The 22,568-nt window shown below is 37.5% G+C and overlaps 1 protein-coding gene across 1 annotated transcript in view; it reads left to right on the top strand.

Moving 5' to 3' along the window:
- The window catches only part of THSD7A (thrombospondin type 1 domain containing 7A), a 270,080-nt gene that overhangs the window by 142,315 nt on the left and 105,197 nt on the right, over positions 1–22,568 (top strand). The window contains exon 5 of the mRNA XM_068210178.1: positions 7,743–8,574. Within this exon, the coding sequence (XP_068066279.1) occupies positions 7,743–8,574 (832 nt within the window). The remainder of the gene's footprint in view (positions 1–7,742; positions 8,575–22,568) is intronic.

A 22,568-nucleotide genomic window follows, 5' to 3' on the forward strand; every position in this document is an offset into this window, starting at 1 on the left:
CATACAGCACCCAGGGAGTCCTGCCACGGCTGGGAAAGATGCAAAAATGAGGTTTTGTCTATCAGTGCTCTTCTACTGTGCTGGCACTCCCAGTAGTATAAATTATAGAATCTGTCTGTCCAAATGTGGCCAGCATGTGGTGTTGGCAGCATGACAGACTCTCTATTAAAAAAAAAAAAAAGAAAACAAAAAGTTACCAGTAAATTATCTAGAATTACAGCATTTTGCTGTATTACTTTTTGCCAGTGTGATAGGCAATGTGTCTGAATTATTGAGACTGTTCCCTGTTTAGACTTCCACAATTAGCTACTGCCTGTGATGTAAATACTTTGTTGCAGCAGTGGTTGTTTTTCCTTTGTGTAAAGCAAATACAGATAATACAGGTATACTGCATCACATTATAGATGTGCTTATTATATTTTAATTCAGCCAAGCAGATCTGCAAGTGATTTTGGCAAAGCTCTGAGGCTGCTGTATTCTTAGTGACCTGCTGTTCATCCAGCTCTTTGACCAGCTCCACTATCAGGAGCTGCAGTTTGCATTTGGTGTCATTTTCTGAGTCCTTCAAATACTTCTTGAGCTGTGTCTTTTTGACCTCTCTTGAGATTTACTGCTTAGGATTGAACTCTATCTTGTAATACTTGTGTCCTTCTGACTCAGCCCTGTATCAACCAGTTAACCTTTTTTGCCCTCTTCACAACTGTTTCATGATACAAAGAAATTTGAGGTCTCAAATATTAGGTAAGGTTAGCTTGTTTCTGAGCTTAGAAAAAGTAGATTTCTGCTAATCAGTCTCCCAACAGTCCCATTAAATACAATCCTCTCAAAATACTGAAAACTAAGCTGCTCATTGTTTCATGCAGTCTGAGTCTCTCTTCCTGGCATTAAACTGTTAATGCTACTTACAGACGCCAAACCAGTAACACAAAATGGGTCAAAACCAACTCTCACAGAAAGTACAGCAAAATTCCTTTGAAATCAGTGCAACCCTCATTTGTTAAAAATGCGAGTAATGTCCTGCTCAATGCTTTAAGATGTGTTTGGAGTTTCTTGTTTGAGGATAGTTGGGGGAGTATTTTGTCTTTCTTTGTATTTGTATGAGGAGAAGAGCTCAAGGGGATTTTCACATAGCCTTATTTGTCCTGGATCAAAATTCTTTTTAAAACAGAGATAATTTTAATACCTCAAACAGTATTAAAATTTACTATATTAAATATGCTATAGTCAATACCATGATAGCTTACTTTGTTCTTAGCTGCAGAACTGTCAGTGTTTTATTGGGGGGTTAGTTTTCAGTTTTTGACTCCATTGTGGTCAGTCCCTGAAATTTAAAAAAAACAAACAAACTTGCAGGAATGGTTAATTCACTTATGTTCCTGCTCTCTAAAAAAATAAATCTTAATCCTTCAGAAGCTTAGAGGGAATCTTAATATTGTATTTTACGGTAATCTCTTTAGAAGACAAAGAATTACAAATGACATTTTAAACTCACTAAGACTTCAGTGACAACTCCCAGAATAAAAAGAAGCAAGCTTCCTATTTATTTCTGTAACTGCCATTTGTAAAACACTGATTAAATAAAGAGTGGATAAGCAATAGTGTTTTCAGGAAAAAGTTCAGCTCACTACAGGCAAAGTATGATTAGTTCATCTAAGTATGTTTACAGCAAATCCAAAGAAAAGCTATTTTGCATTCACAGCAGCAGCCTTTTTTCCCCAGTGTGAAATGGTTTGAGTGCACATGCATCCCATTGGCAAGGCAGGTCTGGATCAACACAGCAGGGACAGCAGTGTGTCTGTGTGAAGACTGCTTCACTGGGAAAGAGAGAACCTAAAGAATATTCATAAAGGCCAAAATAAAATATTATGTAAAGCCTTGATTAGGCTTGACAGGTTTCCTAAAGACATTCCTGTTGCAACTAGTGCTTAACATCAGCTGAAGATTTGTGAAAGGGCAGACACCCTCACCTCCTGCAGCCTTTAAGTAATGGTGGGTGAGACTCTGCACTGTGTTCTGCTGAACTCTTTCATTCTGAGTTGCATATGTATGCTACTTTAGTTTCTGTGAAATGAATTTTATCCCAAAATTTCATATTTACAAGCACAGTGGTAAATGTACTGCCCATAATAATGATACGATATAAAAAGCATAGCGCAGGTAACCTCTATATGATTTGTTAATACTTCTGAGAATTATTCAAAACTTTAAAGTGGATTAGCAATACTTTAGGATTCATTTCTTTGATTTTTTTGGAAAAGTCACAAAGCCCCTTTACTCAGTTCAGAGAAATTTATCTTCCTGTTTTCCTGTGATTAATTTCAAAAGACAGCCGTGTCTCACCTTGAAGCTTGCAATGTTTTTGGGGCTACTTAAATTAGAAGTGAATTATTGTAGGCTCTTGATAATTGGGAGAAAGATGGGTAGTTATAAGACAAATTGGAGAGAAACCACTCCCTCTCTTTTCCTGACATCCACATACAAATGCGTAGCAACAACATTCCTCAGCAAATGCTTGAGGTTGACTACAGTGACTTATGAGTACAGGGAAATGTAATTTAAAGGGTAACTTAACTGAAGATTTTGAAGTGCACAACTGAAAAATAACAGGAATATTGGTTAATGTGGATGGCAAAAATTGTTTTCAAAAGAAAAAAAGAATTGGTATTTCTTGGTATAATTTTGGTCAAAGCAAGTTTCTATTAATACAGCTAGAAATACAGAAATCATAATTTTTTATTCTTTAAAAACTAAAGAAAGAAATGAAATACCGATTGTCCTTTACACTAAATAAGATGAATTAATTAAGCTGTTGAAATTACTTGGATATTCATAGAGGTCTCTTTTCTTTATGTTTTTATTTTTCTATATATTCCATAATCCCAAAGGGAAATATAGCTAGTTGTGAAGAATGGTATCAGTTGGTTTTTTTTTTTTTTTGTTCCTGTACATATTAGAGCATGCATTAAAAACCAAATATTCATCCTTGATTCTATCACCTAGACATAAAAAAAAAAAAAGTTTTTGAGTTTGTGATTAAAGCTTTCCAGGTTAAAAGAAACACAAACAAGAAGTTGATTAGAGCATGGTGCTAGTAACACCAAGGTTGTGGGCTTGAACCCCAGATAGACCATTCATGGAACAGTTGGATTTGATGATCCTTGTAGGTTCCTTCCAACTAAGAATATCCTGTGATCCTGAGCATAGGAAAGAGAAACCATTTGAGTGAGAGGAGGGTATGGCAGGGAGTGGGTGGCCAGGACTGCAGGGCCAGAGGCATTTCTGGAGGCCAGACAGCACGGGGCAGTTTCCTGCCATTTAAAATCAGGGAAGTCTTAGAGGGCAGGGAAGAATAATGTATTTGTATTTTGGTTTGTTTTCTGCTTTTTCTTTAACACCTGTCCCCTGCCCCAAATTTTAATTTTCTGTGCAAATGAAATTTGGTTTGGTCAAGTGTGGAAGCACTTTAGTTTTTTGAGGAAGCTCACTGAGGACAAAGCCTAAACAAATCCTGTGCCTCAAAGCTTCTAGACCCTGTCATAGTCATATAAAGAAGTGTCCAGTAGAGTGAAAAATTAAGCTTTTAGTCTTCTTCTCTAAGCAGGTTATTTTGTCTTTAAACTTAAAAATCAGCCTAACATAGATAAGAGGGAGGGTCAGAATAATCACTGAGAGCTCTGTGTCGACATGCACATGAACATAGGATTACCGAACAGTAGTCTGCTCAAAGGGTGTCGTAAATGTGGTTTGTTAGTACTCACCTGTAATGATTTAATAAAATGTTTTACTATTTCACAGGACAAGCAAAATAATGCAATTTACTACATGAGTCTATCTGTGCATCTCATCATTGTTTTGTATTCAGTTCTAAAAACAGCATATTTATAACCTAATGAAAAAACATATTTTTTTGGTCCAGTTAGCACAGTCACATAACAGATTTTTTTTTTCATGTTTACACTTCCAAATGCAATATTTATTGCATCGAGACTGAGATTCTTATAATTTTCAATAGTGTAAACCTGTCTTAGAATTTGATTGAAGATGTTTTGACGACAAGCATGTTTTTTAGGTACAATGTGATTTTTTGACTATTGATGAATGGAAATGTGATAGAGTCCCAAGTGGGCAATATTTTCATCTGGGTTACAGTAGCAACCTGATATTTAGAAAGAGGGATTTCTTCATTGAATACACAAACCATACATAAGGTGTAATGACATGGTAAGGTAGAAATTTGTAGTTTGCAAGATGAACAATTTATTTCAATTAGGAGTGTTTTTTGTATCTCTGCTCTAATTGAAGATTTTCTTCAGTCTTTATTTTTTAAAAAATGGCAGGTGTTCAAAGTGGTGTTTTGAGGAAATGGTATCTCTCAATCTAGTGTAAATACACTCCAATGAAATACGACAATGATTATGTCATTTGCGGAAAGCTGGTTAGAGATAAAGTAGTGCAGTCTTGCTGAAATGGAAATTGAAATGTGTTTATGTTTAACATACATTAATTTGTCTGGATAGCTAGATAGATTTTGGCAACTATAATTCAAACTTAATTTGCAAAAAAATATGGGCGAGTTTCCATGGGCTGAATCTGCCAGCTATTTTCAGCCAGCTAGTTTTCATTCTCAGGGTTTTTAGAATTACAAGTGAACTTGCAGCCACAGTTTTCACTTTAAAAAGAGGCAATGAGGAGCAGAGGCTAAGTGCATCATCAGTCTATTCCCAAACTGGTACTGAAGGTAATGTTGGATGAATAGATGAAAATTGTGGGAAGCCAATGAGAGTTTTAAAGCTCATGGGAATCAGTAATAAGACGTGGCTACATATTCCTTCCAGTCATTCAATGAGAAGATGTTGTAAATAATTTGTATCCGCCATAGTTCATTTCACTTATTCCTTATTCCTGTGCAGTACCAAAATTATGCTATTAACCTGCTTTGAAAATAGTAAAGGCTCAGCCTGGCTTCTGCAATAGCTTTACTCACAGAAATAGTCTTGTACTGGGGTAATTCAGGTGAATGAGGATTGTGTAGCTTGGCCCCAATTTCTTCATAGGACAGAGAACTCCTCAGTCAGAGGAAATGTCTTCTGTGTGATCAAGTGTTTGCAGGTAGACAGGTTTTCTTTGATAAATAGTTGCAGGGTTTTTTTCTGAGTTGCTTATTCTTTTGCCTTTATGTGGCAAGTCAATTCACAGTGTGTATGAAGGGACATCTTAAAAAACCTGAAAAATATTGGAGTTTTAAACCTCTGGCTTGTGGATTTCATGTTGAACTGGGTGAATATTTCCATTTTTAATAATGGAAAAAGCAACTACATCATATTTCAAGTATATAGCCTTCTATTTATTTTTGTTGACGTTTATTATAACAGTATGTTACATGTCAAATATTTACCATAGACCTTGGAGATTTAAGAAAATGGTAGGAACAAGTTACTCCTAGGTGTAAGTTACTCCTGGGGACATTCCGATTGGACACAAGAGGAAACTTTTATAATAAGAACAATCAGGATTTGGAATAATCTCCCCAGGGAAGTGATAGATTCCTCAACATTGGACACTGTTAAGATACAGTTGGACAGGGTGCTGAGCCATCTTATCTAGACTGTTTTTTGCCAGAAAGTTTGGACCAGATGATCCTTGAGGTCCCTTCCAATCCAGTATTCTATGATTCTGTGATTCAATAGCTGCTGTTATTTGGAGAGTTACCACCTGGTATGTCTCTGTCTTCAAGAGCTTATTCTATTCTATAATTGTTATGGTTTGACACTGGCGCGATGCCAGCGCCCCCATGAAAATATACTTTTCTAAATAATTGCTGTGAGATGTGATCAGGAACAGAGCAGAGCAGGCCCATCTTAGTAACAAAGGAAAGAACTTTATTAAACTACTACTACTAGAAAAACTACAAACACTAAATCCTGGATGAAGACTTTCTAAAACACCCCTCCTCCTCCCACCTAATTTCTAAACAAACTTAACAGTGAGACACTACCCAGGATCTTAATCAAGTTGCTACTCTTCAGATATTCAAATACTCAGTCTTTCAAGGGAGACAGGAGTCTCTCCTGTGCCACAGACCCCCCCCAGGAAACACAATTGCCACCCTTGTGTTTCCATGTCACACATGGCAACCGCCCGGAGAAAATCTGCCATGGTGACACTCTCCTTTCCATGTCACAGTGCTCTCACCACCGTGCATGGACAGACTGCTCATAGGGCTCCTTTAAGGATGCTTTGCCATGGACCAAAAGAGACAACAGTTCAGTTTCTCATTTTGGGACTACAGTCCCCCCCCATTTTCCCCTGGGGCTGAGGGTCCAAGAACAGAGGTCTTCTTCTCTTCTTCTTCCTTGAAGATAGAGGGCTTCTCCACACCTTCTCCAACTCTCCTCTGTTCTCTCTACGCCTCTGCTGGTAATCACTGAAACAGGTCTCCTGGCACACCAACGCACCACCCTAAGTGCAACTTCTGTTAGGAGAATTTGGTTCAGTCTATGGCTAACAAGAGAAGTCCAGCCACAAGCCACTCCATCATCTCCTTCCAACTCAAGAATTTCTTCTTCCATCATCTCGGATCCCAGACTGTCTCTCTTCTACTTCAAATCAAGGAGGAGTAATATTTTACAAAGACTTCGTTTCTCAGGAAAGGGTTAAAAGTTCAGACTCCCTAGACAGCTGATATCTCTGCCCAGCAGCCGATTCCCAAGGCCAAGGCTGGGCGCCTTCCCCCCCACTCCTTCTCCTCTGCGCCGGCAAAGTTACAGGTGCCGTCCGGACTCTCTATCTCTTCCCTCTTGGTGGGGGGGGAATGACAAAGACATCTCCGCTTCTCTCCACCCTTCCGTCCACAGGAGCTGGCTCGGTTCCAGTCCTTCTACCCCTCAGCTCACCTCGACCAGGCCTCATGGCTCCCCCTCCCCCACCCAGCCCCATGGCTGGGCAGGGGAGGTCTGCACAGCACCCTGACTGGAGCTCTTGGGAGTTCCTGCTTTTAACCCCCTGTGTTCTCAGAGGCGTATCCCTATCTTCAGTGGTCACTTCAGGTGCCAATATCCAAACTTGACCACTGATTGGTTTGACCCAACTTCCTGAAAAAAAAAATCACTTCCATGTCAAACCACGACAATAATAATATCACAGATTGTATGGGATGAACATTTTTTATCTGGATTTTAATTTTTATTTTAGTTATAATAAAGGAAAGACTAGAAGTGGGCTACTTCAAATCACCACTGTTTTTCAAAATGTATTGTGTAGTTGTTTTCATTTTTGTACACAATATGGAAGGAAGAGAACAAAATATTAATTGGATCAAGGCATAAAGTGTAGTGCAGTAGAAATGTGAAGAAAAAAATTAAATAGTCCATGAAAAGCTATTCAGGTGGATGATAGAGATCCAATTCATGCCTTCAAGGGGAGAGCTTTGTCTCCTACCTTGGCAGAAAAACTAAGTTGTGAATTTTATTGCTTAGTTCATAGTTCTCTAATGTGAATAATTCATGTGTATGTTCAGGACTTATTCAATATTAAACATTCAGTTTCTTTGGGATAAAATGTGAAATGTATCTCTAATCATAAAAGCAGTAGATGAAGAGTAATCCCGTGCTTGTGTTCTCAAAATTTGAGTTTCTCCAAGGATGAAATTCTTAGATATACAGGAAATACTGAGAGCATGCTTTTGCAATATGGCAGAGAAATAACTTAAGTGAGCAATGTTAGCATCTTCTCTTGTTTTCCAGGTCCATGGGGGAGATGCATGGGAGATGAATGCGGTCCAGGAGGCATCCAGACGCGAGCAGTGTGGTGTGCCCACGTGGAGGGCTGGACCACGCTGCCCACAAACTGCAAGCAGCCCGAGCGGCCGGACAACCAGCAGAGCTGTTTCCGTGTCTGTGACTGGCACAAGGAGCTGTACGACTGGCAGATCGGCAGCTGGAACCAGTGCCGGCCTGTCCTCTTCCGCAGCCATGAGAAGCCCCTGGAGTGCCTCAGGGGGGAGGAAGGGATCCAGACAAGGGACATCACCTGTATACAGAAGTCCAACGGGGTTCCAGCTGAAGATGTCATCTGTGAGTACTTTGAGCCGAAGCCCCGGCAGGAACAGGCGTGCCTCATCCCGTGCCGGCAGGACTGCATCGTGGCCGAGTTCTCGCCCTGGTCCGAGTGCTCGAAGACCTGCGGCAATGGGCTCCAGCATCGGACTCGGCACGTGGTGGCTCCGCCGCAGTTCAGCGGGTCAGCTTGCCCCAACCTCACTGAATTCCAGATGTGCCAGTCCAGCCCATGCACTGTTGAGGAAAGCCTGTACAGCCTAAATGTGGGACCATGGAGCGCATGCTCGGTCCCCCATTCAAGACAAATAAGGCAAGCAAGGAAACGAGGGAAGAACAAAGACAAGGAAAAAGACAGAGAAAAGACAGTTCGAGATCCTGAGGCTCGCGAGTTAATTAAGAAGAAGAGGAATCGTAACAGACAGAATAGACAGGAGAACAAATATTGGGACATACAAATTGGGTACCAAACAAGGCAGGTCACGTGTACTCACAGAAATGGGAAAACTGCTGCTCTGAGGTAATCACTATTTATGTTTGCATACTTTAATTTTTAGCTGTTTAAAGTAAAACATGCATAAGTGGATTCTTTTACATAAACCCAAATCTCAAAATGGAGCTCATGCTATTTCTACTTCTACATCCATCATCAAGCTTAAGTATTTTCTGTGATGTGAAACATGCAATCTGTGCTGATGATCATACTAAGCATCACACACATGTGCACTGTTAAACTGTGCTAGTCCCTAGCCTCTGTTTTCTTAAATAGATTTCCCCCAAATGCTTGAAGAGACATGTCAAATGTCTGCTCTGTTTCTGTGGGTTCAGGCAGGCGTCTGCTCTCTAACAAGTTATGCATTTTTGAAATAGGTGATGTAGATGATGGGCACGAAGACTAACAGGAAACTGGACTGAGTCAGACTTACAGTAAAAGTATAAAACAAGAGAGAAGGATGCATGAGAAAGCAGCAGCTATTTGTTCCAGTGTATTTTTTTAAAAGATGAGCATGAAACATTGTTTTTACCTCTTGATTCCTGTGTCAAAATTTCTGAAATGGAGACTGAAAGTAAAAGCTCTTTGTTTGTTCCATGTACTTCCTCTGTTTCTTTCTCAACTGTACCTTTATGCTGTCTGCCCTGTGTTTTTTCTGATACTTATTTTTATACCTTGATTTATTATTTTACTTTTTAGGAGTTCTGTCAATCACTGATGTTTTGATAATTCTTTCCACAGGCTTCTGGATGCATTTCTAAAATTGTGTTATCTTTGATTTGTTTTATCTGGCATTCTCTTGCTAGCTCATGTATTTCTTTCCTATCCCCCAGAATGTTTTTATTCAACTCAAAAATCTGCTTTCAGTCTAGTCTTCTTTTCTTTGTTGTGATTCTATTTCCTGCTCTCTAGTTCAATGCCTGATTAATCAATTTTACTTCAACTGTGAAATGACTAGGATATCTTGCTGAATGAGGCTGACAATCATTGCTGCTATGTTAGTGTTTGGGAACTTCTTTCAAGGTATTTTACTTTTGAGTTTTTGTTGTGCCATTTAAACATTCTATCACAGATCATGTAATTGCTTCTACCTTTTCAATTAGAAACCAAATAATACCTTTTTTTCAGTAATACACTTTTTTTTCAAGTGTAGAAAACTTTTATTTGAATACAGTTCCTTTCAAGAGATGATCCAGCAGTGAAAGAGGAAAATGATAAGTTCCCTTGTTTAAGGGAAGAACTGAAAGGCTTGGTTTTTTTAGTTGAAGGAGGGACATATGGGTGAAGATGTGAATGAAGTCCTATGAGTATGTAACAAGCCGTCACAAGGAAGAATGGAACAATCTACTCTCTATATTATGGATATATTGGAAAAGCAGTAGTGGGCAAACCACAGCAGTGCTGAATGAGGCTAGGCTTCTTCTCCATACCAGGAACAGTGAGACTCTGGAGAAAATTGCTTGGGCCATGTGTGGCACCTCCATCTTCAAAGGTTTGTAAGCAAAGGCTAGAAAAATGCATGTGTCAGTGATGACACACCTGAAGTAGCTCTTGATTAGGTAAGAGGGACTGACTGCATAGTCTTTTTGCAGTCTCTTCTAGGTCTGATTTTCTTTAGTTCTTTAAGATTTTGATCCACACTTCAGTGAAGGTCTTCACAAGAAATCTTAAAATCAGCAGCTCAGGCAGTCCCAGGTGTTGGCTGCGGCACAATCTCATTGTTGGTAAAGCAAAAAATTGCCTTTACTCCTTCCTTTTCCAGCCTCACATCATGCAGCCCACACTGTGCCGAGCCCTGGAACATCATTATCCTTTAAATACAAGGAATAATTTATTGTACATCAGTTGCTAGCAGATAGCAGCCAGGCACTCTTTTTGAAAGGCCCTAAGTTTTTGAAAGGTTAAGAAAATTATTGAGTAATAAAAAGGGCAGAATGACACAGTCATGCCAAAGCTCTGATAAATGGTAAAAGAAAGTAAAAGTATAGTTGGAAGTCAATGGCATACTTTACTCATCATCTTTACACTCACTCTTGAATTCACTTCGATCACCAGCATTGTCTTAAGTTCAGATACCACAGTGTCTTGTGCAATTTCAGGCTGATGCAGGGAAGTGAATGAAGCTCTCTTGCCTAAGGCAGTGAAACAATAGATAATACAATGTAGGATCAATTCTTCAAAGAGGTGAAAATTAAACAAATGATGCAGTGGGCATTTTTATGTCTAATGGAAAAGATCTTATGTTTTAATTGCACAAAGGATTTTTAGTAGTCTTCACATCAATTTTAATGTAGACATTTTTTTCCAGTTACATAGAATAAACAAGAAAATTTGGTGAAATGACTCGTGCGAGAAATTCTGGTGCTGGTAACATAGCTTTTAGAGACCAATGTATATTAGCTGTATATGCATTTGTATCATTTATGCTGCACCCTTCACTAAGCAATCAAATGCTTTATTCTATGACTGCCATTCCAGAATCTGAAACAAAAGAATTATTTTTCTGCCCAGGGTGTCAATGCAGCCAGCTCAAATGATTTTATAATCTCCATCACATATTAACTGTGTTACTAAATAATATAGACAAGTAAGGTGACTGGAAAACCTGCCGTTCTCATGTGAAATGCTCTTCAGCTTAAATAGTCCATTTTCAGTGAGTTTTGACTTTAGCAATCAGAAACAATCAGCCCCCTGGCAGCATGACTGAAAGAAGAATAAAAACCCTCAGGCAAGTAATATTTTTTGCAGAGATAGCAAAATTGATATATTATAAAAAGGGTTTTAAAAAAGAACAACTTTCAGAAGGGTGCTACAGAGAAAATGGTTCTGTAATGCTGTCAGCAAAACTTCAAAACGGCAAAATTCTCTTGACATATCAGCACACTAGGCATGGTAAAGGGAAGTGAAACAAGAAAATCAAAGTTTAATTTATATACTTTATTGCCAAGTGAACAATAGTTAGTCTCCTCTAAGGGATGAAATATTGAATTTTGTGTTGCTTGTTCTGCAACAATGTATGTGTTACATGGCCTGTGTTTGCTTTATGTTCCCCTTAGTCTAAAATTCTGGTGCACTGAAAATATTTGAAAAATAGAAATGTTGAAGGAAAAACAAATTCAGTAATGAAAAGTGACTTATAAAATGACTTTTGTCTGGAGAGCTAACAAAATCTAGACATTGCTGCTGTTAGTGTAGCGGACAACACTTGATTGTCTGAAATGTTTCCTCTTTGATGAAATTGGGGTTTACCAAAGAGAGCTCTTAGACAAAAAACTGGCAATGTAGAGAAACATAAAATGTATGAAGAAGCTAATTTTGAGTTGCAAACCTGTTTGTCCTATTACAAGTTGTGATGATTATGCCTCATGTTAAGCCTATAATTTTCTGCTTTAATATAGACTTTCTTTATGAGCAGACTTTAGTGGGAAAATGTAACAAAAATGTTTGGTTTGTTTGTACAAATTGTAGAAGCCTAAGAAAAGTTTTGTTTTTTTCTTTAAAGTTCATACAATCTTTTTACTTAAATGCTTTCTTGGGACCCCACTAGATTGGGAAATTTGGAAGGACTTGAGCAGAGATATTTATAACTGTAAGAACATGGAACAGAACTAGTATATCTTGACATGTATGTTTCTGCGCTTCAGCAAAGATTTTGAAATCCAGTGACAAAGCACATCATATTCCCCTGAAGCATCTGGTCCATAAGTATGGGGACAGCCTGTCACTGCTAACAGTCACTTAACTCAAATGGCTGGAAAGGAGGCTGTAGTTAAAGCAGTTCTTCAAGGATATAACTTCCTCTTGAAAAAAAAAAAATCCTAGGAATTTCTGCACTATTTCCTTTCTACATAATTTGGATACAGCTTGTTATCTTGCTTAGTCTCAGACCAAAACATCTCTGAATGGGGGGAAGAATGGAGGAGACCATGTAGGAAAGCATCCCCACCAACTCTGGTTGCACTCCCCATAAATGGTTAATACTCTCTTGGCAGCATCACTGTGGAAGAGACCTGTATGTGAAGATGAGCATTATTGGTGACCTAAATGACCTGAAGTGAGAATTCAAGAAGAAACAATAAAATTTTATAAATATTCAGAGCTTTTATTTATTTGTTAGAATATAACCATATGCAATTACAATCGTGGAACAAAATGAAGGGGCAGAAAAGAATCCAAAATTTAAGACATGCAACCAATTATTTAGCAGATTGTGTTAGCCTTAATGCATTTGATCATATGATCATCTTTGATTTGTTTCACTTCTGTTCATCTGAGAAAGTAATTATTTTTCAATTATTTTCATCTTGTTCATTGATTCTGTGCATTCATTAAATATCTAGAAAACTATATCCACATCTTGTAACAAATTTAACTCTTTTGGAAGTTTTCATAATAATCTTATTGCAGTGCTTTACTAAATTTCAAGTTTTGAAGAGTTTGAGCTTTTATTTATTCCAATACTATAGTTGAGACATGAGACACGGCAGTAGGACCAAAATTATTGAATGGTCTTGTTGATGTTGGGCATACGTAAAGCTTCATTTTTCATCTTACTTCACAAAGATGTGTATCTGCTTAAGCAGAGTCACGATATTCACTACTGGCCACAGATGTTAAGCTGAGTAGCCAGAAACTAAGGAATTTGGGAATGGCCAATTGAGTATTTAGACTGATGAGCGAATAATACTCAAGATAGTGTCAGGAAAAACAAGAAGAGAGAATATCTTCTTCTAGAACGGCATTTTAGCTTTGTTTTCCTTTCCAGGTCCTGAAACCACTTAACCCAGTGCTCCCATTCCGAATCATAAAACAAACGTCTGCATTCACTTTATGGACTTTCACTCCGATAAATTATAAACTGTATGAAGGAGGAAAATAATAAAACAAGCCAAACCATCAGAAGCCTGTTGCTTTATTTATGCCATTGATTTGGAAAGCAGACAAGGAATATGCTGTCAGCAAACAAAGATTCAGACACACAATACAGCAGTGCAGTTTGTGGGACCCTGTAATGTATCCCTTGCTTAGAAAAAAAATCTTAAGAGATTCTCTGTGCATCTCTGAGCCTCTCCATGAGACAACAGGCAGAAAGGGGGATGCATGTGAAGGTGGCAGTGGTTAAGGTACAGTAACTTCAAGGAGATGGGCTGCAGAAAGGTGAGGAAAGTAGCAATGCAGAGAGGATGGGTTGTGGAGATGGAGCATAAGCAACCTTTTGTTTGTCACTGAGGACCAGATGAGAGCATGTATGTCTGCCCCTGCTTTTTATGTTACTGCAAAGGCAGCTCTACTGCTGTTTGTAGAGTAAGCCTCCAAGCTCATCATACTGTGAGAATTTAAAAGCCATAAGTGGCTCACTTACAGAGCACCTGTAAATATCACAAATTTGAATAATGAGCTATATACAGTCATCTTGATTCATTAATTTGGAATTATTTAGAACACATTCTGTTAACAAATGGAGAACAGGGAAGAAGAAAGAAATGTTGGATGAAAAACCTCTTGATAACTAAAAACTACAGGGCTAATTTTCAGGTGGATTGGGATAATAAAAATGTAAATTATTATTAGACAAACAGGATGCAAATGCTGTTTTCTTATAATTTTCCATTATGCCTTTAGAATTTCCACAAATTTGAAAGTAGAAACATCCAGTAGTTTTTTTAAGGTGATTTTGGTGGAGACAGTAATTTCTGTGGATATGTGTAATATTATTCAATGGGTGTTCCTTTCTATTCTAAGTACCTGCTTCATCATCTTACTGAAGCTGCTGTTTTGACAGTGTCTTGTCAGTATTGCTACACATTTGACATACCATGCCCAAATCTAGATTTAAGATGGAAACGTACACACCGTGCTGAATAATTGAAACAGCAATGAATGATTCCTTTTTCCACACCATATTTTAACTCCTTTCATACAGTGAACAGTTGTTCTGTCATCTAGATGTATGACATTCATATATATCTCTGCAAATCATCAAGATTGGGTGCCTTTCTTGTATATAGTTTTTATTAAAATACATATAATTGTCTTTCTTAGCAAAATATAATTGGCTATAATGTAATGAGGGTTGTACTCCATGTTCTGATAATCTCTTGTGGCAATAAATCCTATGAATGAATAAATTATTTCCTTGAATGAATGCAGTGTTGAATTTTCAGCTTCAATCTAGAGGTTATGTTGCACAGTGGTAAATTGAATTAGACACTGGGATCTTTAATGAAGATTCTCCTACACTTTACTTTTATGCAGCTTTTCTGCCTTGTTGTCGGTTAATATTAATTGACCTCAGTGTGACAAAATAAATGTTAATCAAGGAGTATTTTTAAAATTTTTTGATTTCCTGTATTGGTATTATATCATAATCTGTAAAGAGTCCTACAGGGAACAAACTAGAATGTATTACTTTTTTAGATTTACTTTGTGTTTTGGTTTTGTTTGGGTTTTTTATTAAACTGCTAAGCATAGTCTGGGGCTTAGAGTATGCCCTTGTTTTCTCAGTCAGCTTAACAAAATTATGGTGTGGGAGAACATGAATTGAGCATCCTCCTGGGACATATTGTCCCTCAAGGTGGAAATGAGCAGGGCTTACACACACGACTCCCCAGAACATCAGCAATGGCTATTTCAGTGCCTAACTTTCAGCAGTCCCACTGGAAATAAAATGTGTGTCTTACCTCCTAATACTGACCACATTTTTCCAAATGCTGGACAATGCAATTGAGCCAGTGATACTGCCAAATATAAGCATCAGTACAGGAACCAAATCTAAACTAATTCCTGAAACACAACTAATAGTAGTTATATACTTTTCAGTAATATATTTCTTTATATCTTAATGTTAATACTGCAAAATTTAATTCACAAAGTTTGGCATTTTGTTTATTTTTTCTTTGCTGATAACCCTGTGAATCTAGCTGTTATTTTGGGTCTAAGTAGATTCTGATTAATGCTATGTAATGAAAATTCCCATTGACAAAGGGAAATTCTTCCCTAAAGCTTTTATAAGTCATCTCTGTAGATTCTTGCCAAATAATCTGCTCTGCCAATTTCAAAATTATCTGTAGCATGAGATGTGCATGCATGTCACTGTATCACTGGACTGTGAAAGATAGCACTCTCACTGAACACTTTTGCTTTTTTGTCTCCTCAGACACTCATGGCATCTGCAACAGCCCCACAGCAGCTGTTGACACTTGTTTAGGTAGAGTAGCACCCCTTGCTTTGCCAGTATTTTTTCTTGACACAGTAGCTGTATGTAACCTCTAACTTCTCCTGTAGTGTAGAAAGCCTGAGTGGTTTTGTTTATTTCAAAATTGTTTGGCAGAATTAGTTAAACTTGTGAAAGGATCATGGGAAAATAGTCTTGTGAAAAACACTTAGGTGGACAGTATTGGAATTGTAAATGAATAGAAGTGGACTCATTGTTTGTGTGATTATAATGGCCCATTATACCGGGAGGTACTAACAGTTTCTCAGAACAATGTGCAAGTTGACCAATACTAAACAGTGCAGCTGTGTGGAAAATGAATGAGGACTATGTCATTTTCTACTAGGAAAAAGTACAGGCACTGTATTTTCACTGACTTCCTTAAAGAAACAAGTTGGCACCAACCATAAACTGAACTTCTCAAGGATGACTAGACTTCACAAATGGCATTTATTGTCTTCAGAGTAGATCATGGGGGTTATCTACGCTCTGGATTTAAATCACTCTGTTATTATTCCTGCTGTCTAGTACCTGCACATTGAATATATATTTTTTTAAAATTTGATTTTATTTATGAGAAAACATTCTTTTTTTTCTTTAGGTGAAATACTTATCACAGTCTCTCTCAAAATCCAGCTATACTTGCAGTCCAAGAATGGCACAGAGTTAATTTGATTATTTTACTTCGGAGGTTAAAGCATCCAACAAGCTGTATGAACTCTGAGGAGAACACTGCATGGAAAATAGCTTGTTGCAGCACATCAGAACATTGTGCTTGATTCTTGTATCCATAACTCCAAAATCCTTCTTACTCATACTGAGTGTGTCTTAAGGTTCCCTGTCGGTCAAATAAAGAGCAAGGAGAAGACACTCCACATGCAATATTAAGATCTGGATTTAATTCCAGATAATGCAAAGGATTAATATTCAGCATGAATACTGCTGTGTTTCCTCAGGCATCCTGCCCATGAGTGTGATCGTTCAAAGCTAAAACTGCAAAGTAGAAAATTGCACACATGGGTCCTTATAATTCAAAGGTTGATTTGACCTTCTGACCTAACCAGATCATTTCTGCGAGGTAGATGTATTTAGGGTGTGAGCATCTAGGCTATGGGTCTGCCCATGGGTCGTCAGATTTCCCAGCAGTTTAAGCCTGAGCTTTTCTAGGATGTAATGCTAATGAGTGGTGTGGTACAGATTTTACCCCTTCCTTTACTGTGAGGTTACATTTATGAGGAGCAGATGTGGTCTTTGCAAACTGTTCCTTATAGTCTCTAGTCTTGTAGCAATTTACTAAGATTTAAAAAAAAATTCTGTCCAAACTGCTGATATTGTCTCCACTGGGAAAAGTAAAATATGTTTATACTCAGCTCCTACCTTAAATTCTTTTCTTTGCCTTAAGGATTCTTTGGGAGTTGGGCCAATGTTCATGCATGCCTGTAGGTTGTGTTGCAAGGATGTTGCCCAGCCTTGTGGCTTGTTCCAGTGTGATTTACAATGGCTATTTTCAAACACAAATTCGCTTTCTTCCAAAGGATTCCTCTAGTTTTAGTTTGCCCTTCAGTCAAAAATGTCAGCCTTTGCAAGCCTGCTTCTGTGTATTTGTGTATGTGTGTAACTTTGGTTTTCAAGTGCTAAACTAACATGTAGTTTTGGTGTTCTGCAAGTAATTAGTTATTGTTCCAAGTGTTTCTGCAGATGAGTTTGGTGAAATGTGCTTGTATGTCAGCAGTTCTCATCTTGTGGCTGGAGGTAAAGGTGGGAAACCATTTTTCTAATGGTATTCAATGAAGAAATATTTCATGAGATCAGCAAGAATTCAAGAGAAAATCTCATGGTTCATGAGGATGTAGCTGATGTGGGAGATACCTGATGGTGTGCAGGACTTCATGTCTAGGAAATGGTTAAGTTATTTTGCTCTGAGGGAGCCCACTGTGGGCTTTTTTTTTTTTTTTTAATCTTCCAGGTAGTTCTTGCTTTTCTTTCTTAGTATTTAGATGAAGCTTTTTAAAAACCTGTTAAAGCATTTTGGATTTCCTTAGAATGTTGATTGTCCTTTGATCTGAAACCTTCAGAAGCAGCTACCTTTTTCTTCTGAACTGCTGAACCTCCTCTTATGATATTCAGCATGTGTTTCTTCCAGGCAGATAGCCTAGTTTTTGGTTGCATCTTCTTCAGTCCTCTAAAGTTTTTAATTCAGTCAGTCAGTCTTGTTTGTTCAAAACATAATTGGATTCTGTTGCTGGGGTTTTGCTTTGGAGAATGCAAGCAGAACTCCAAAAAGAATAAAGAAGTTCCTTCCCAAAAGGAAGATAGAACAAGTTCTGACTCCACAGCTCTTCCTGATCCTGAAGGGCATGTGGTATCTCATCACTGTGACACTATTTAGTATGAGGGAGTCAAGAGGAGGAAGAATGCCATTTTTCCCTAGGTTGTGTGTGGTGTCTGACAATACAGATGTCTGTTGGGTGTCTCAATGAAGCCAGCTGCGCTGAACTCTCTGACAGTCTCTGTGCCTGCTTTCCACACCAGTGGCGAGGGTAGGTCAGTGGTGCCAGGACTGGAGCAACTGGGCAGATCTGTAGGAACACATACAAAGTCTAGAGTGACAGAAGCAAAGACCCTATGGACATAATCCACTGCTACATCAAATAGTCAACCTGGATTTAAAAAATCACGGTTTTCAATTAAAAAAAAAAAAATCATTTAAGTCCTTTTCAGTCAAAGCCCTGTCTTTTGTTCCTACTGAGTGCCAAGAGTTTATGTTGGCATCAATCTCCTGAACCGTAGCCATGTTATTCATTTCAGAATAATGGAAATCTCTGCATGTAATCAAATGGAAAATCAGCTAACAAAAAAAAAAAAACAGAATTCTGGGAGAATGATTACAATGAATGAAAGTAAGGAATAGCAACTGTGAAAATTTCATTAATGAAAATCAAAGCTGAACTTGGATAATGGGGAAACCAAAGTTGAATGTTGATAATGGTGAAGGAATAGAGGCAAAATAATACAGACAAAAGTTATTGAAGAGACTATTTAGCTTGCATTAACCTTGCCAATTGGACTCCATTACTTTACATTATAGTCAAAACCAATAAATAGCAGTTCTTGTTAAATATCAGTACTGAGTGGATTAATTGAATTTATTGTGAAGAACATGTTCTTCACTGTTCAATTTTAGATTTAAATTGCAAACCTCACATTGTTGCTCAATTACATTTGAGCATGAAAAGAAATGTATCAGGAAAAGCACAAAATCAAAATGGTGTCTCCTTATACCTTGTGTTTGTGACTCCTATTTCCATTGACTTACAGATTGTTGAAATATAGTAATGTACAGACATTTTAGGAGTGTCCTCAGCATGAATATTGAACAGTCCTCAAATCCAGACCAGTTTTCATCTCAAAGATGTACATAGAGTAGAAAGATGTGTAGTTGCAGGATATAACTGTGTTCAAATAAAACAGTGAAAGAGGACTCTTGGACCCAACAATGAGATCATCAAGGAAAGATCTTGCAGAATTGTTGAAGCTCAAAAATGCCACAGAGAAAGCAAATATACTTACACAAGACCTGAAGTCAGAAAATGAAATTAACTGAGCATTTTTAATGCAAAAATAACTATCTATAGTTATTGGTCAGTAGAAAAGGTGTGCAAGGCATTGTTTCTAAAATGATGTACATATCAAAATCTCACCTAGTTTTAGGATGCATTTATATTAGTTCATGGAGGTGAACACTATAAACTATTTAGTGCAAAGATTCCGCTTGTGTTCCAAAAGTCTGTGACCCATAATTTGTTGGAAAACCAGAGGGTATCTTAGGATAGTGTGACTGAGTGCTTGCTGTCTTTCCATTTTGCCCTCCATTTGCTACTGCCAAGGCAGGTTTCCAACTGCATGCATTATTAGTTAGTTAATAGTTAGAACCTCCCAGCCATTCTGATGCTGCTCTTCATCTTTTCTCATTAATTCTTCTTTCTAATTACTAGTCCACTCTGATATGGATGAAACACCAGCAAAAGCAGAAAATCTCTTAGTTGTACAAGTTATATATAAATGGAGTATGCTCATGCAGCAGAGTCCTACTACCTAGCTTAAAACCTATTTATTTTTTCTATTCATCTTGCATGAATTTAAAAATCAGTTCTGCTGTCATGCATTTCCATGCAAGTGGCTTCATGAATGCAGTATGCACAGCTTAATTGATTGCAAAAATTTATCAGAAAGCCCCATTTCTTGTCTACTTGAATATATAGAGGAGGAAATTCCAATGGTCTTTTCCATGACTTTTCTACACAACCTAAATGACAACTTTTGAGACTGAGATTATAAACACTCATATAAGCCATTGGACTTTAAAATCAAGTTTTCCTGATTTTTTTAAAGCTGTAGAAGTATTTTTCATTCTCTAATAGATCTTTAGGATACCTCAGAAAGAGTTTTTTTTTTTCCTCTTGACTAATCTAATTTTTTAACATATTTTAAAGCTTATTTTTAACTGAGGAGAGTTCTTTCAACTGCATAACTTGCTGATTTGTACACAGGTATTGTGGTGTAATTTGCTCCAGGCTTATGTGGAGGCTTATGTCAACCTTTGTTCTCCCCATGTCCTTAGCCTTTATCATCCCATAAATTACTTTGAAATCCGTAGGCATAACCTTCCTATCATTAATTCTTAAGTTAAGATATTTAGTTTTTATTTATTGCTGTAGAAGCACAAACGAGGCTGCAGAACGTGAGTAGACACAAATTCTTGACCACATGTCTTCAGAAGAGGTTGAGCAGTAATTATGTTCTGTAGGTTGTCCATTGAACCAGCATTTTCTTTACTTATTTTATATAATCTATGTCTTTGAGGTCAGGAATAGATTTATTGTTTACTTAATAGCAATAGAGACTATTTATCCCCTCTGATGCTTCATTTTGTTTGGGATTGCTTTCTCTTTCCATTGTGTCATTTAAGTTCTTTTATACCTTAAGCTTAATTTCCCCACTATATCTGTTGTCTGAAATGGTACTTTCTCAAACCACAGCCTTAGTTCAATTTGTATAATTCCTTCTTCCCTGCCAAAAAACCTGGGGCATTGTCCTTTGAATATATTCACTGGATTAAGAGCAAGATGCTGCTGACTTTGCATGTTACCCCTATGCTACTTCCTGTATCCAGTCTGCTCTGTTGACTTTTAACAGCATTTTCATGTAGCTCATGCTTTTCTTTGACCTTTCCAAGCAATTATCTGGACAAAACTATATGGATTCATAGTGAGGACTTATTTGTGTCCTCTCTGTGCTTCTTGAATGGTTAACTTTGCATGTAATGTGTCATTAGTCAAGGGCATGGAGATGTTTGGTGCAGAACTTCTAGTGAGTTGGGCAGTATCATGAAATGAATGTTAATTGTCTATTCTTATTTTCTGTTGTGTTACTTGCCCATTTGCCTTTTTTCCTGTGAGAAGATTCTGCATGACTAAACAAGGCACATAAATCCATCAAAAAGTGCAGAGAGCTTTACATAAAAGTAAGCTTTGCTTTCAGTTATTTGTGGAGATCAAATCTATAGCATTAGATACCAGACACAGAAGAAACTATTTTGTTTAACAAACATATCACCAGGTTTTGATTTAGAATCAGTCTGCTTGTTTCTTCTGGTAAAATAAAGTTTGAAGTATATGATTTTTCCCTTTCTTACTTGGTTAAAGTACAACACATATTCTTCTGCTGCCTGCAATATGAAGGAAAACTCTTGATAGTGGCCATTTCCAGTTAGCTCTCACTGTTTCTCTAACTTGCTCAAAGAAAACCAAGTGTTAAAAGAACAAACAGCAGCTAATTTGCTTGTGCAGCTCTTTCTAACTGTAGTTATCTCTTTCCTCAGAAAATAATATAACACTATGCATAACAGAAAAGATCTTGTCTAGTTGTCTAGTGACTTACTGTATCAGTTTCTTGTTGGTGTTTATGTACTGCAAGTGGTGCATGGTTTTAATAAGCAAATAAGGAAATAAATACAGCTCACTTTACCTCTTGCTTGTCTCCCTAATAATATTTACGATCAAGTTACAAGAGCTTGAGAACATCGTTGTTTTATATTTAATTTTAAATTATTTTATTTTACAAGTATTTAAAGTGAGGCATAATTTAACTCTATTGTTTTATTTTTGTTAAGGATCATAAATAAACAATGAAGTTAGTAACATGGTACAATTCTGTTTGGGTCTTCTTCATGCCCACATATGGAAATAATTAGTAACAAACATCAGCCTTTCTCTTATAACACTTCTCCCAAATAAGTTTTGAAACAGATACAAAGCACAGAGACTATTACACATTATTAGTTACCCTCTTCCCTCCTCACCAAAGCTACTTTGTGTTATCAATTTTGTGCATGTTCCCTGGCAATGTGCATCTATAATTAAACTCAGCCTCAGTCACAGTGAGTGTGAAGAGGTTGGTTTACTCTGCCCTCAGAGGTGTCACATTGGTTGGGAACTTGGAAGGGGAGGGTATTTAATCTGTTCTACAAAACAATTTGCAAATGTTGCCCATGTTAGAAACCATAAGGAAAATATATTTTCTCCAGTCATTAAAATGTGTTTTTGGGGGAATCAATGGGTCTATATGTTTTGTCAAAGGTACAGAAATTGATTTATTGATTTTGACAGTACCACAGTCCTTTGCCAGATGGGGCTACATGTAGGTGAAAAAGCCCATTATTAAAGAACAATTTTCCCAAAAACTCTGAGTGTGTTTTCCATAAACCAGATGTAGTTTCTGTCCTAAAGTAGAATAAAAGTTGACTATC

This window comes from Anomalospiza imberbis, chromosome 1 (assembly GCF_031753505.1).
Source record: "Anomalospiza imberbis isolate Cuckoo-Finch-1a 21T00152 chromosome 1, ASM3175350v1, whole genome shotgun sequence".
In the NCBI taxonomy this organism is placed as follows: Eukaryota; Metazoa; Chordata; class Aves; order Passeriformes; family Viduidae; genus Anomalospiza; species Anomalospiza imberbis.